This window comes from Prenolepis imparis, unplaced genomic scaffold (genome assembly GCF_030444845.1).
Source record: "Prenolepis imparis isolate NDT839.2.m4 unplaced genomic scaffold, iyPreImpa1.0 SCAF_10, whole genome shotgun sequence".
Taxonomy (NCBI): domain Eukaryota; kingdom Metazoa; phylum Arthropoda; class Insecta; order Hymenoptera; family Formicidae; genus Prenolepis; species Prenolepis imparis.
The window spans coordinates 11,466,644-11,482,150 of record NW_028141168.1 but is presented as its reverse complement, the minus strand read 5'-3'; the positions used below and the strand labels follow the sequence as shown (position 1 = coordinate 11,482,150).

Below are 15,507 nucleotides of genomic sequence, written 5' to 3'. Positions count from 1 at the left end.
ATTTTACGCGAGACGTGGAAAGACGGGAAGGAGAGGTGACAGCATCAGAACTAATACTCTGTTATATCAGGAGTTAGAGGTGTTAGCGAATTATATCGTTTACCGGATGTAGTTAGAGGAGAAAGAGGATACTGTACGCCCAGAGGAATGGGAAAGCAAATTCTTGTCTCATTATTTCTCGTCTCTTTAACGTTAAAGAGGAAATAGATAATTATTGAACAATGTTATGTATGTATGTTTGTGTGTATTGTGATATAAACTGTTTTCTACCATTCTGTAAAATCAGAGATCCGAAAATTTTTTCTTTTTTGCTTAATATAAAATTATTTTATCACTGTTATATAATTTTTAAGTATAAGCAATATTTTTGTGCGATGGTATCTTTCTGGAGAATGTACATGATGCTTTAAAAATCAAAATTGAGATACTTCTCGCGCGGTCGCATTTTCCTTTAACATATATTAAGTGTGGTATAAATCGAGAGCGGAGAAAAATCGTCGCAGTAGCGCGAAATAACCTTGGTCCGACCAGCGGCTGACGATCTGTCCACAAATCATCGACGGACATTCGCCAAACTGTAATCAGTGTTCATTAGCCTGGCCAAGCCGCGATTCTACGGGGCTTCTCCCGTGGGGAGATCTTTTCAATAACTCTTGGTCGGCGGTAATTGGTGGCGGGCGATATCTCTCGTAGCTCCACTCCTCGCCTTTTCTTACTCGGCGGGATCCTCCACAATGTCGTATATAACAATATCCCCGGCTGTCCCGACCTGACCGCTATAGATAGAGAAACATTAAGTGTCTAGGACACGCACCCACACAGACCGTCAGACTCCGCACATCGTGCAGAAACGACAAGTAACCGACGTAGGTCCTGTGACGCACGTCGACAACGATCGACCACGACAACGACATTCGAAAGAGAGGGAAGGACGGAGCTTGTGTTGCTATCACATTGGCTACCGATGCCCTTCTTTCATTTCATGTCTTACAGATACCTTCACCAGTCGTTCTCATTTCTTTTCGATTAAGTAATTTCGCAGAGAGAATTCGTGATTAAATAGAAAATTACAGAATTATATGTATACTTAAAGTAATTTTCTTCGAATATCCCTCAAAATAAATCGAACTTTTATGTGGATAATATGAATAATTTTTTAGTTTAAAAGCATTATTTGTGGCTGTGCTTATACAATCTAATTATATATATCTTTAGTATTAAAGATCAATTTGAAAAGCCGATTGTATCGACGAAATAAAAAGAATGAATTTACGGATACAAATGGCACAGATTTGAGAACCGCTGATATAAAAGCAACGGATCGAAAGGGGGTAGTTGGACCGGGGATTGAACGGACGCACATTGGGTCATAAACGTTTATATTGCGCTCAGTGCGCCAGTAATGTCGATATTGGCAAGTTATTGGTTCCCTCCTCGGATGTGGAATCACCTTTCGGTATCAGCAAGACCGCCGCAAACCGTAGCGTATCTTCGTTAATCCGGGAAAGTATCGCCCGGTATGGAGCGCAGAAAGTTTAATTGGAAATATCGGGGAAACCGAAAGTGCCGGAGAATAGTGTCGGCAGCGGGTGTCCTGAACTGGCGCATTAAGCGAGGCCACTTCGTAGGCAATCATATCTGTATTATCGAAACACTTTTTCCAACATTTTTCACGTAATATTAATTAAAAGTATTAAAGAATAATGAATATGTGTATTTATACGCGTTTAATATAATTCTTTTTACTCAGATATTTTAAGAAAAGTAGAAGCATGTTATATTTTAACAAACGAATTATAATATACAATAAATTTTATACTCTTTTATTAAATTATTATCTTCTTAAGCATCTGATCGTTAATTCATATACTATCTAAAATCTGTATCTAACCAACGACTTTGAGAATATTATTTAAAATAAATATTTATCATCTCTTTTTTTTGCAAACAAAATTGTAACATCGCAAAGCTCTTTGGAAGGCATATCAAAGACTGGAAGGAATTTTCTTTCCGGCGATACTTGCTAGACCCAATCAACTGATATCGCGAGCTTAAGCTTTCCAAGAGCCGCAACTCCTGATACGACGGTAGTTCGACGATGGTTAGGCGGCTTGATCACGAGTTAGTGGTTCGAGATGGCAGTGAGGCTAGGATAGACTGTGGAAGAGAAAGAGAAGGCCAAGCCGACTTTATGTCGGGACGTAAGCCGGTTATAGGCACTGCCGATGTTATTTGATGGCCAAATGCACTTCACCGACGCGGGGTGACCTAAAGTTGCCCACCCTCTGTCCTAGCCGATCTCTATCGTCCGGCTAGTATTTTCCAGGCCACCTCCATCCTAATCTCCTCCACTATCAGCGCGTGAAGGTGAAGAAAAACTCGGTATATCGCGTAGAAACATATAGGATATTGAACGTCTCGCATTATCAATTTTAGAATTAATGTTCAGAAATATTTTTATATTTCTGCAAAGAAATATCTCCATGTAAAAGTTGTAATATTTACACGCAAATATATATGAACGCTTTGTACTACAAAAAAATATTAATCGCTAGATTTAACGAGTGAATTTTTCTCTTTTCAGTTTACCACAAACGAGAAACGACCGAGAGAAATGGCAAGGCCTTCCGCGCGGGAATATTAAAGGACCATCGATAGTCGAGCATCGCGCAAAGGTAAGAAACGACGCCAACAGCAATGGGAGGGCAGACAAAGGGAGGCAGAGAAAAGGGAGATCCACCACCTCCACCTGCCTCTTCTCTCCAGCCAGACTCGCGCTCGAGCGAGCATAAAACGCGCCGCGCGCATTTCCCACCCCCACGCATTAATACCTAACCGCGCCCGCAAAACTTAATGAATTCTTTAGCGAGATCAAAAAGAACTCCTGTTGGGCCGATACGACGAGCGGCGGGAGAGAGCGGTTGCTCTCTCCTTTTTTTCTTTCTTTTTTTTTAAGCACGGGGAGCGAAATTGAACGGCGATATTCCCGGTACGGTTTAACGATGACGTACACCTCCTGGCCTCCCTTACTGCATCCCCTATATTCTCCATTTCTCTTAACGAGGCACGTTTTACCAAATTCTGCATCTTACCCCGCCTTTCCCTGACGCGTCCACAAACGCGAGGCGTCCATAAGGCGTTGATGCATTATGCTTTGTTCCATTGAGTGAAAAACTCACCCTAAAATCAATGCCCAAAAATTTGTATTAGAAACCATTATATGCATAGGCTATTAAATCGTTAAACGAAATTTCAATTAACAACGAGAGAGATTTATAAAAAAAATAGAATTTAAATAATATGAAAAAATTAGACATTTTTTTCAAATAAGGTTGTGATAATGAGAAATTCATTGTTGAATTTATTAAATTTAGTAAATTATTTAGCATTCTCATGAAAATAAATTAATTTTAATAATAAATAATCATAACCGGAAACTAATACAACATATTTTTTTATTTATTAGCTTTACTTCATATGTCAAAATTGAGACGAACGATTAGAATCGTAGATAACATTCCATAACTTAAAATTGAGACGGACAATTCATTTAGCAAAGTCTACAAGATTTATAAGACAGTGATATGCTAAGATAGTCGTCGCGAGCGGAGCGAGAAAAGAGAAAGTCAAAAGGGACAGCCACATGCCTCCGGTAAGCTCCTGGTATTCAAGAAAGAACGTCCGCACCACCTTGGTACCGGCTGAATTGCTCGCGACTGCATGTCTTAGGGTGATTGGGAGTTATGACTCCTAAACCGTACTCCTGGGCGTCGGAAGGACTTGACACAGGTCAGATACCGCCTCGTAAAATGTTATGAGAATTAATGTCAACCCCCCTCGCCATCCACCCTCCACATGCCACCCTCTTCTTCGCCCTCGCCCTCGTCCGAGCGTCTCCTCCGCCGACACCGACGACATCGTCGGCGCGATGTCCTTTCGGTATTAGCCAATTTCGTCGTTACGGTGACCACAACTTTTGCGCCTAATGGAAAAGTCGATACCCGATTGCCCCCGGCATCGGCCATTAAGACGCGATCGGCCAATCGTCGGTTAACATTCATCCGGGTGCTGATCAATCGTGAAGTTATTGCACTTGGTAATTCGTGTGTGACTTTTATGTCATTTGCTAGATGCTCGTAAGTGATTGATCGATTTATGCGAAGTTAATAGTCTTCATCTCCTAAGTGTTTTATTGACATTTCACGTATCTTTGTTTAAAAAAAACAAAATTTCTTTTTATTTATTCGATGCTTAAATGTAATGTATAATTTAACATATGTTTCGCTTTTCGTAAATTTTTTCGGCAATAAACGATCGGATGAAACTGATACCATCACGAAATGCCACACGTTTTATAAGTTATGAAACGCCTGCAACTGAAATCAAATGCGCGTTTATATAATTTGATGTATATGCACGGAATTATCGGATACTGTTAAAGATTTCATTCCAGTTAATTATCGAGATCAAATTTAATTAACTTCGTGTGTCGTCATGCTGCCGGCATATACGATAAATAGAAATTTCCGTACTTCTCTTCTCTCTAATTTCTCTCATATGTGAATTCGAACAGTCGAACGTGTGTTCCTCTCTCACAGCCACACATCAATGTCGACAGGAACCACGGTACTAATTATTATTTCTTTCTTTTTCAATCGAAATCTGTCACAGCGGACGCTATGCAGTCACGCGTGCAACGCACTTTGCGTTTAATATCAACAGACTGCATCGCGCACCGAATTATAACCGGAACCTTTCAAAATGACGTACTTCCTGGATTTAACGAGCTGCATTACACGAGCAGACACAGAAAGAGAGAAAGAGAGTTTCACCGAAAACTTTATTAATTATTAATTTAGTCATAAGAATGACTATGAGAAATTATGCAATTTTAATTACGAATACTATCTTCTTTAGTTTAATTAGTTACATTTACATAAACAAAAAAAACAATAAGATAAAAGAGTTTCGCGAGTATGTTCTAGTTTTGCTATATAAAAAAATATATATTATTAACTAAATTTTTTTTTATTTGTTATAATTACAGTATTAATTATAATATCTCTCTATTTTTGAGCAATTACATTCTTCAGCATTTAAATTGCTAGAAAAAGAAAAAAATAAATTAGTAAAACAAAATTTTTGTTTTACCTTATATATTCACTATTTCTGATCACAATATATGCGTTAGCAAAAATTAATTTCCGTTGCAAATAATAATTGATAATAGAAATGACCTCTCTCTTCAAATGAACGTACAGTCTGCTTAAATTATTTCCGCGAAATCGAAACGTCGACAACGTTGACAATGTGCGACGATGGAATTGCATAGACGAACGCTCGTGGATAAAATGTGGCCTCATAAAGACGCTATACATCGGCAATCGCTGGATGAGTGGCCTCTTCCGGTCGCCCACCAGCGTTCCACGCTGTGTGTATACATTAGCCGGCGGTGTTGCTGCCGTCAGTTTAGACGATGATTTAGTAGAGGCATTGATTGGGTCGATCAGAGGCCATATCATCTCATTTAAGGCCTTCCATCATCGGTGCCACTATTTATAGAGCACACTATATCCCGCGCTCGTCCGCCGCTCGGCGACGCGATGATCGAATCAATTTTCGTCCGCGTTCCTTTCGCGAGATTTCGCGCACACGCGCACACCACATCCCGTGTAAATGCCGGTCGTAACACCGATTGGAAGATTGCACGGAAGTCTTCGTCTTCGCGGGTGAGAGAGAGACCACCGCGTCCTTTTCAATATCGCCTACGCTATTCATACGCTTGAGTCCCAGTCGTTAATCGACGCGGACGGTCGACGCAAACATGTCGTTTAGCAGCGCATCATCGCATGCACGCTCACATCTTTTGAGTGGCATTAATTTTAGACGGAATAATAATGAGAGAGAGAGAGAGGTCAAAAACTGTCTGGTCACTGGTCTCGTCTATGATACAAGAGAACACGACTGGATGCTGATATTTGTGCAGTACGGCTATAATAAGCATGTCGACAAAAATAACAGTTCTATGTGAAAAATGCCACAAATTACATTCTTTTTCCCCCCTTTTATTTTATCGTTTAGAGAGCAGTATCGCGATACGAGCACGTGAAAAGGAACCATTAGATATTTTTAAAATAAATCTAATAAAAATATAACGTGGTGTGTATAAAATTTGTAAAAATGTGTATACACGTGGGGGTGGTGTGCTTTGAATAAAGATCCATCTCTCCCCCCTGTCTGCCTCATTCCTCTTTATAAAAGAAGACTATATATCGTGAAACGTCAGAATTCACAAAAACGGGAGCTGTTACGCGAATGACGCGTATTCTGTGTTCGCGATTTCCGAGTTACGTAAAATTCATACGAAGAAGAGACCAGCGGCGGATGACGTGATTTGTTGCGCGAGAAACGCAGTGTAAAAGACCGCTACGCATGTAATTACGAAAAACATAAATTCTTACGCTTCGTATCATAATTAAAATGAATGTTTGAAATGTAACACTGCGATATCATTGAATTATCCATCCTCTGCCGTTTCCACAAGGGCTCTTATGCTAATTTAATTCTTCTCTGAAAACCAGATTCGGGAAACATTCGTGAAAAGCGTGCTTGTTAATAATACGCACGATGGAGCAATTATATATTCCATATGAGCGAAAGAACATTTTCATATGTTTAGAAATGTTGGGCATCTTTTTAACGTGAAATACATAAAAATGCGTAATAGGAAAAAATTTAATTATCATTAAAGTATGAATTATATTAACATTAATTAATTATCTCTATGTATAAAATTACATCTATAATATATATACACTTATACATATAATTAATGTATATATAATATATAAAATATATATTTGTTGCAATAATAAAAATATATATAATAATATTTTTTTGTTATTACAATGAATAGTACATACACGCGTATGTCATACATACATAAATATATGAAAGTAAATAGACAAATGCAAAATGTTGATCGATCCTCAAAACTTCGAGATAAAATATCCTAAAGGTAAACATTGAGATCGAACAACCCTTTCCGCGCCAATTAATTAGTACATTTAGCGAGAGATCGATGGCGAAACCCTTCGGAATCGTCGGCGAGGAGAAAAAGTTCAAACGATCATGGCAAAGCGATGTGGTCGGGCGGTGGAAAGGAGGAAAGGGTGTCGCGAGAGGGAGAGCGAGCAATTTAATTAGTATAATAACAAAGGAATCGAGAGGCTATATCGGTATCGGCGACGTAATATTTTTTTATTGAACCGTCATACAGAGGCGGGAGTATACAAATCGTCTCTCTCCTTTTGTCCTTGGTCGGTTTCTCCCTCTTTCGCAGCATTTCTCGCCAGCTTCGATATTTTCGAATTAGCGTGGTAATGATTTTTCACGGTGAGACAAAGCGTTCCTCGACCGGTCCACATTTTAATCAATATATACGCGTTTCTGGAGCGCGAGAGTCCTCCCCTATTGTGCCCCCTCGGCTTTGAATCTCGATAAAAATTAATATTAGAACCCGTGTTTCTTCGCACAGAAAATATGCCGTGCACCCTTCATATAATAGAAGGGATTGTTCCTATATTGGCTCTCACGTATCAGAGCCAGATCGACCGGTCTGTAATATCGTCGCTCATTGATGGTCGCTGAGGAATTATTCGAATCGGTTCTTTGATGTTGACTTAGTCGATTTTTCCCGTGCACAAAGAGTTCATGCAATATTACACGCTATGTCTCATAGTTCGTACGTATAAGCCTTAGAATATATCTGCATATAAATGTGTTGCGCAAAAGCGCTACTTTTCCGTAAATACATAAAGAGTAAAAAGATTTTTAAAAAAAGAAAGAATGAGTAAGTAAAAAGAAATAATAGCTCTTTATTTATGTAATGATATACATATAACATTATAACAATTATATTTAGCTAAATGATTTTCCTGAAAGGGTAGAGGATAATATTCGATAAAACCGACGTCTTTTCACCGATAACCGCTGTTTATTTTCATTGTTCGTGAAGAGCGTAATCGCGATTTCGATTAATCTCCGAACCGGTTGTAAGAGCCGACACGAGATTGTCTTCCCTTGTAAGAGTGGAAGGGACTCGATATTCCAAGCTCGTCGCTCAGGTTTCCCAACGCGGAATTATTCCGAGGGGTAACGGCGCGAATTAAGGCTTCTTGCGGCATAAAAAATCTGTGTAATCAATTATCGAACCTTTTACCCCATATTTCACGGCCAATGAGTCGCCACCCCCGCCGGCGCCTTTAAGCGAGACTTACCGACCCTCTCCCTCGACACTTTTTAGCTGCGATCCTTGGTCCTTCCTTCTCGCGGCCTCACCCTTATCTTCCTTTTGCTCCTCCGTTGGCTCTTCGAAGAGGAGAGGGATAGCCCAGTCTTTGTTTGAGATATCAAATATTTATTTTCTTAAATAACGCAAAAACCCGGTAAGGGGCGGATCGCCAACATTTTTTGCCTTAATAAATTATCAGCGATTATTGGCTGCGTTTGCCTAAGCAAAGCGATTTCTCCTTTCTCTTTTCTCTTTCTGTACAAGATTTCGTACTCTCTTCTTCTCGTGGTTAAGTCAGTCGAAGTCGATTTATCTGTCTGAGATAAATACGCGTTGGAATGCATTATAGAAATTTTATATTAACGTATTAAAATATTAAGATGATAAAATCCTGCAGTTCCTTCGTAAAAAAATTGAGTAAAAGAAATTTCCAACAGTCACGATAAATGTATGTTATACACGTCCTGATTAAGGGCGTGTATAAATACATTAAATGTGTATAAATTTGTAAATTATATCAAAAAGAATAAAAAAAACATTTCATATAAAATAGCGAAATTTAAGTTTGCTAAAAAGAATTAATTTCACAGACAAGTTTACCATCTTTTAATTATCATGTGTGGCGAATTAATATAGAAACGGAATGTGTATATTGATTTTTCAAGTCTCTTGGAGAAATTTTCAAATCCCTAACATCTCGCTTACTAATTATTCACGAAGCACAGTCGTGCGTTGCTTGGTCGCTTGAGAAAGCCTCATCGAAGTGCAAAAGGGTGCACATTACGTAAAGGATAGCAGCGAGAATGAGAAACCTTAGACACAGCATTGATGTATTGTTAATATAAGCGAGTAAAACTCAAAGGACATACGTCTTCGTAACGAGTTCTTGTTCGCGCATACATAAACGCACATTATAATATGTAGACGCGCGACAGTAAAATAAACAACAAAGATATTCGAGGATAAAATAGAAAGAGTTTCTCAAATAATATATATACTGCTACTTTTAATTAAATTAATATTAAAGACTAACATTAAATTTCTTTCTCTCTCAATTAATATTATAATTTTAATTATTATAATAGTTTAATTATTTAAATAGACACAGAAATGTGCATTATACAGATTTGGTTAAAAATTTGAAAGCACAATTATACCTCAAGCATACTTAATCGGAATTAATCGGCCGTCATAATTGATCATAAGGATTCCGCGCTTTTTCTTTGCCTTTGTTTTATGCCGACTTGATCTCCTAGGCGGATCTTTTGAAGGGTTTTCGTTCACAGCAGTGCAAAGTGAGCACGAAAACAAACGTTATGACCCCAAGTGAGGAGGAGAGAAGAAACCACGGTACGCGTGTACAACATATATATATGTATACGCATACGCATGCGGTCTGGGAAAACAAGCTCCAAAGTGCCAGATGAAAACTGTGGAAAAACTCGGCGCTGCGTATATAGAATGCCCTGCGTTTCGCCGCGAGCGGATTTTCCTACGGGAGGGTTGAAGTGGTGGTCCGCGGGGGAAGGATAGCGAGCGGGGTCGACAACGTAGACGGCGACAAGGACGATAGAGGGGCTAAAGTCACTTCTAATGGCATTGTGCGCGTTCAAACAAACACGGAAAGCTTAGTAGTTTCTAAAATTATGGAGAAGTCTCTGCCCCAGCTTGCTCACTTTTCTCCATTTTCCTTTTTCTCCTCTTATTTTTTGGTTAGATGTTTAAGTATGAGAGGAATAGTTAATATAATTAGATTAGAATAGTTATATGTAGATTACGAAACTTTTAAAATTTAATGTTATTTTAATTATATATAAAAAATTCTTATCTTAGGATGTAATATATATCTCTCTCAAAGAGAGAGAGAGAGAGAAAGAGAAAATGTGAGAAATTTGTTTTAATTTTTAAAAAATATTAAATAATTTTTCTTCTATTTATTCTAATTTTTTTGCGATTAAAAAGTTATCGACAACTTATCATATACAATACTTATCAAAAATCATATACACCGTTTGTATCTCGTTCTTTACGTCGACTATTGTACACAAAGCACCGTCATATATAGACTTTTCATTAATGCCTGAATGAATAAATGCCACCGTGCCCCTCCCCTGAATTCTTAATGCAGCAAGCTCGCTGAAAGTACTCCCGGGCCTTCAAAATATCTTTAAGAAGTTTAAAGTCTTCCCTCGATAGCATGTAAATATTGTATGTAAAGCGCGACATCAAAGAGATTCTTCTACGATATAATGCCTTAAATTTCGGCACAAGGAGAGATTAAACAACAACGTAAGGAGATAAACAATCTTAAAATGTCTATCATAAAAATTTGTGCGAAGAATTAATTCTCTATTAAGAAAATCCTATTTCTCTGCGATTAAAAAAGGATATACTTATTGCCATTCTAATAAAAAAGAAACGTCTAAAACGCATGTACATCAAATTTAATATATGTTTGCAATAAAATATTTTGCATTAATTAAAAAGAAATAAATTAAAACAAGAGATACAAAAATCATACAAATATGCTAGCTACGTCCAAAATAAATTTAAAATTCAACAGTATTTATCCACACAGAAATTATTTTCACAAATTCCATGTTTTTTTTCCCGAAATTTGTGCAAATTGATTATTATTGATGATTCTTGAAGAATTTGAGAAATGTTTTCTAAGATTATGTACAGTCAATCACCACGCATAATCATTTGTATAAGTATCTGGATAGTAATTGAAATAATAATTCTAATGTATCACAGTATAAGAAAGATTACTGACGGAGAGAACGGCGAAGAGAGGACATCGTTCTCTCCGTTCGTCTAGCAAGAACCGAGTTCGACGCTCACCAAAGAGACCGCAGAATCTGTACTGGTCTCTCTACGAGGACATTCCTGGAAACTTTGTTACATTTTTGGTCAAGTCCGCATACGCGATACGCGTTGGACGAGTAAGTGGATCAAAGGGATACAGGAGAATTCCGAGATGACAGAAAGAAAAGAGAGAGAAAGAGGCGCGCACTGGAAATTGGCAGACTCTCCTATTGCTCTATCTTTGAGTGCTCTGTCGAGCTTTCTTTCGATGCGACGGCGGAAAAACCTTTCCAAAGTTCTTCAGAATACTATGAACAAAGAGAATATGGAGCGAATGTGGCTTCTAGAGGAGTGAAAAAGTAGATCGGAATCGGTAAAGCGAAATATTTAGCGTCAAAGCTAAAGCCGTGGATTGTACATGGTAAACATGACGATGATGTACATGTATTTCTTATGAGGAAAATGAATTGTGCGCTACGTCTAGTAGAGAAAGAAGAAAATAGGAAATAAGAGAGAAAGAAAGGCAAAAAGGAAAAGCGAGAGGTTCCAACATGAGTCACTCACGTTAAAATCGCGTTTAAAACAAAGCTTGCCGTTGGCAAATTAAGAACGATATTTTAACGCTCGACTTAATTGCATTAAATTACAAGAGAGTGAGAAAGAGAGTGAACGACTAAGAGAACTATGAAAAAATGTATGACTTGATATGATGTATGAATGAAACTAAAAGGAACGAGAAATGACGGTTTCTGAGGATGATGGCTCTTCTATTTCATCATCGGCTATAAGCAATTACGCGCAGAATACGTATTTTACAAATATTTAAAACTACTTAGAACACATGAAAAAAGATGCATAATATATAAATGCTTTTGATAAAATTTATAATATATGAAAAGAGATGCAAAAAGGATATGTTTTCTTCATAATATAAATTGGAACAGTTTTATACATTTGAAAAAAATTTGAGATATCTTTGTGTCATAATTTTATATAATATAAAGAAAAAATGACATATATGTTAACAAGGTTGTTCAATGTTGATGATCATAATAATGTTATATATGTCGTGTAACATAATTAACTAAATTATAATAGTAATATAATAATTCACATTATTAAATACAACAAAAAAAATATAACATAAATAACAAATTAAATCAGTATATATATCTCGTTTAATGCATATTAACCGTATACTTTAATTACGAAAGCATACAGTGCATTTACTCAATTTATAATCATTTGCAATAGGTCAAGAAAATTGCAAATACATATATAATCTATAGATTATATATAAATATATATTATATATATGTATATAATCTATAGATTATATACTAAATAATTATATTATATATATTACAATATATAGATTCGCAATAATTAAATGAAAATTTATATTATAAATTAGAATTTAACAAGACTGTCTTTTTGTAAAATACATCGTACTTTACTTAATAATATTCGTCTTGAAATTTTTTTTTTTTCATTATCAAAAGATATAATGAGAAATTGAGGTAGCGTGAACAGATAATAGATACACATCTATGCATATGTTTCATCTAACAAATATCAAAAATAAATTCTCTAAATTTTACGAATTACATTATTTTACGAATTACATTCAGTTTTGCAAACTAAACTTTCACCCGAAGTTAAATCCTGAGTTTTATGAACTTCCTCCTCAGCGGAAACTGAATTCTCAATTTTGCAAATTATATTCCCAGCGGGGATTGAACTCTCAGTCTTACAAACAACTGTACTTGCCGAAGTGTTCGATGTTTCGCGATGCGTCCATTGGTGATTTTCCAGCGTGAGAATACTTCTGAAATACTTGCCGCATTTGACGCAGTAAAGATTACACTTCTCGTGACTCTTCCGATGCTTGTTGAGCAAATCCTTACGCGTGAATGTCTTGTTGCAACTCGTACAGGCAAACTTGTTGGGATTCACGTGCAGCACGTTATGCCTCGTCAAGTTGTCCAACCTCGTGTATTTCTTAGTACAAATGTCACAGGTGAACTTGGTCCTCTCAGAGTGACATCTCTGATGATACTTGAGGTATCTCTTCTCGGCGAAAGTCTTTTTACAGGCGCAGCAGGTGATCTGGTTGTTATCGTTCTTTTTTACATCCATATGATTTGTCAATTCCTCGCACGTCGCGAACTCTTCTTTGCAGAAAAGACAGACAAACTTTTTGGGCTTCTTGTTCCTCTGTATATTTTTCAAAAAGTCTGGATCGGTCATAATCTTGTAGAGGAAAGAATCTTTCAGTTTATCTTCTGGCTCGGCGGAGGTACCTGACGTGATATCAGCGTGATTGGAAGCATCCTTTGTTGACAGATTCATGACCTCCTCATTATTGTTGTCATCGTTAGTGAGCGATATACTGGTGGATGAGGACAAAGTCACTTCATTGGTTAAACTAGTAGACGTCATGATTGGAATCAGAATACTTGAAGATGGTGTGTATGCCTGTTGAATATAATATTTATGGAATTAAATAAACAGGCATATTAAATAAACAATATTTAAAAAAAAAATTGTTTATCTTTCTATAATTATGTGCATACAAAATGTACATACGAAATTTTTAAAATAATTTAATTGCAGAGATATATTTTTCTAATAATTATTGAAAGAGATACTTTATAGTTCATTCTCATTTGATTATTTATGTATTTTAAATAGATTCATATAATTATGCAAAATATGGCAAAATCTCATGAAAATTAAAACACCAAATATTAAATATTATCATATTGATTATTTACCTGATATGAATCCTGACCATCTATTGCATCGATTGAATCACAGTCTTTTTCAGCATCCGCACTTTCTTCGTCTGAATGATTTTCTATTGCAGATGTAATCTTAATATTACTTTGGAGTATTCTGTGTCTTGGGACTGTTTTAATTCTCATATTTTTACTGTAATAATTGTTAATAAAACATGCAATTAATATATTAATTTAACTTATAATAAAACATTGACATTTTTATAATTAAATAACAATAAATATGAAATGGATTTAAATAAACTTAGTAAATAGATAAAGATTTGAGATTCTAAATTCGGAAATATATGCAATAATTTATGAATATATACATACTTATATTAATAATAAGCAAAGATGATCACTAATCAGCTTCTCGTTGTTTTAATTGAAAATTCAAACGCGTAACACTTTTGATACTCTTTCACTGATTCATATAATCTGTGCGGCGTGATACGTACTACACGAAATATCGATCGCGACTGACAAGACTTATCGCATTTAACTTCGAATTTGCCGTCGCTCAACCGACCTCAGTGCGACTTTGACGATCGACACGACAACAAAAGCCTTAGCGGAGTTGCAGGAATGAGTTTGCAAACATACGTAGTTTATTCATATTCATGGAAATAGATAATTACGGAGGCTACTTTCTTCATAGTGTTGTGCTTTATTTCCTAGGAACATGAATGTATTTACGTTCAAATATGTATATTTAATATCTTACAAAATTTTGGCCGTTTTTTCAAAATTAGAAATTGCAATAATAATAAAATGCACATAAAGATTTAATATAAAAAGCATATTGTAATGAAAAAGTAAATTTGCAAAATTCAATGACTTTTTATTATAATTTTATATATATAATTATAGTTGAATAATTATTTATCTTAAACAAAATACAGTTATAGTGAAACATGTAATATTAATTATTCAATTGACGTCCAAGAAATATAGTAGGCATCGAGTATCAAATATCAATTATTTTTTATGTTAACTATTGATTTTTTTAAACTATGTATACATATATGCTGCCTATAATATAAATGGAAAAAAGCAGAATGAATATTTTCTTCTTTTAAATATATTTTTATAATCCATTTCATTTACTCTGCGAAGAAAAAAGGGAATAGCCACGCCGAATTGACTATATCGACATCGATATTAAAAAAAAGAAATCGAGACAGAGAACGATGAAATAAAAGAACGAAGATAAAAAAGGAAATGCAAAGGGGTCAAGCATAAAATTGGCAAAAAAAGTTTTTTTTCGCTGTTTGATACGATGTATCTATAGCCATTCTTGTACAACCCCGGTCGTTAATACGACATAAGGAGGAGCCAGGACTAAAGCGCGAGGGTGAAACGAGGATTTTTAATTGTAGTTCGTCCGATATAACCCCGCTCGACCCGTCGGTATTGTCATACCCGAGCGGCGCTTTTCTTTATTTCCCCAGTGGCTGGATGAGGTTATACATTTTTTTTTAAACTACGGCAATGCCTCCGTCTTCTTATTAGCAAAGCTAATTGGAAATACAAATGGTTATTCACGGTAAGAAGGAGAAGGTTGTGCCGAAGAGTGACTGCGGGGTAGCGGCAGGAGTTTGTAGATATATCTAGAGAGGAGAG

General features: G+C 36.2%; 1 protein-coding gene and 1 long non-coding RNA gene across 3 annotated transcripts in view; one reads left to right on the top strand and one right to left on the bottom strand.

Moving 5' to 3' along the window:
- The window catches only part of LOC145941885 (uncharacterized), a 137,892-nt gene that overhangs the window by 105,920 nt on the left and 16,465 nt on the right, over positions 1–15,507 (top strand). Inside the window, exon 7 of the long non-coding RNA XR_014426254.1 lies at positions 2,585–2,675. This is a non-coding gene — a long non-coding RNA (uncharacterized LOC145941885). The remainder of the gene's footprint in view (positions 1–2,584; positions 2,676–15,507) is intronic.
- On the bottom strand, positions 12,473–14,351 carry LOC145941736 (uncharacterized). 2 transcript variants are annotated; one of them, XM_083048002.1, is made up of 3 exons: positions 14,218–14,351; positions 13,879–14,035; positions 12,473–13,579 (listed from the first exon to the last, which is right to left on the bottom strand). In XM_083048002.1, the coding sequence occupies exons 2-3, from the start codon at positions 14,026–14,028 to the stop codon at positions 12,716–12,718; spliced, it is 1,014 nt and encodes a 337-aa protein (XP_082904128.1). In that variant the 5' UTR covers positions 14,029–14,035; positions 14,218–14,351; the 3' UTR covers positions 12,473–12,715. The 2 variants fall into 2 exon arrangements, with proteins under 2 accessions (XP_082904128.1, XP_082904129.1); XM_083048003.1 differs by having other exon boundaries at positions 12,476–13,579; positions 13,879–13,961.

Bases quoted from the DNA above. Each gene is read 5' to 3' on its own strand.
- LOC145941736 (XM_083048002.1), bottom strand. From the start codon at position 14,028: ATGAGAATTAAAACAGTCCCAAGACACAGAATACTCCAAAGTAATATT. The intron at 13,580-13,878 runs GTAAATAATCAA...TATATTCAACAG, and splicing joins ATGGTCAGGATTCATATCAG to GCATACACACCATCTTCAAG.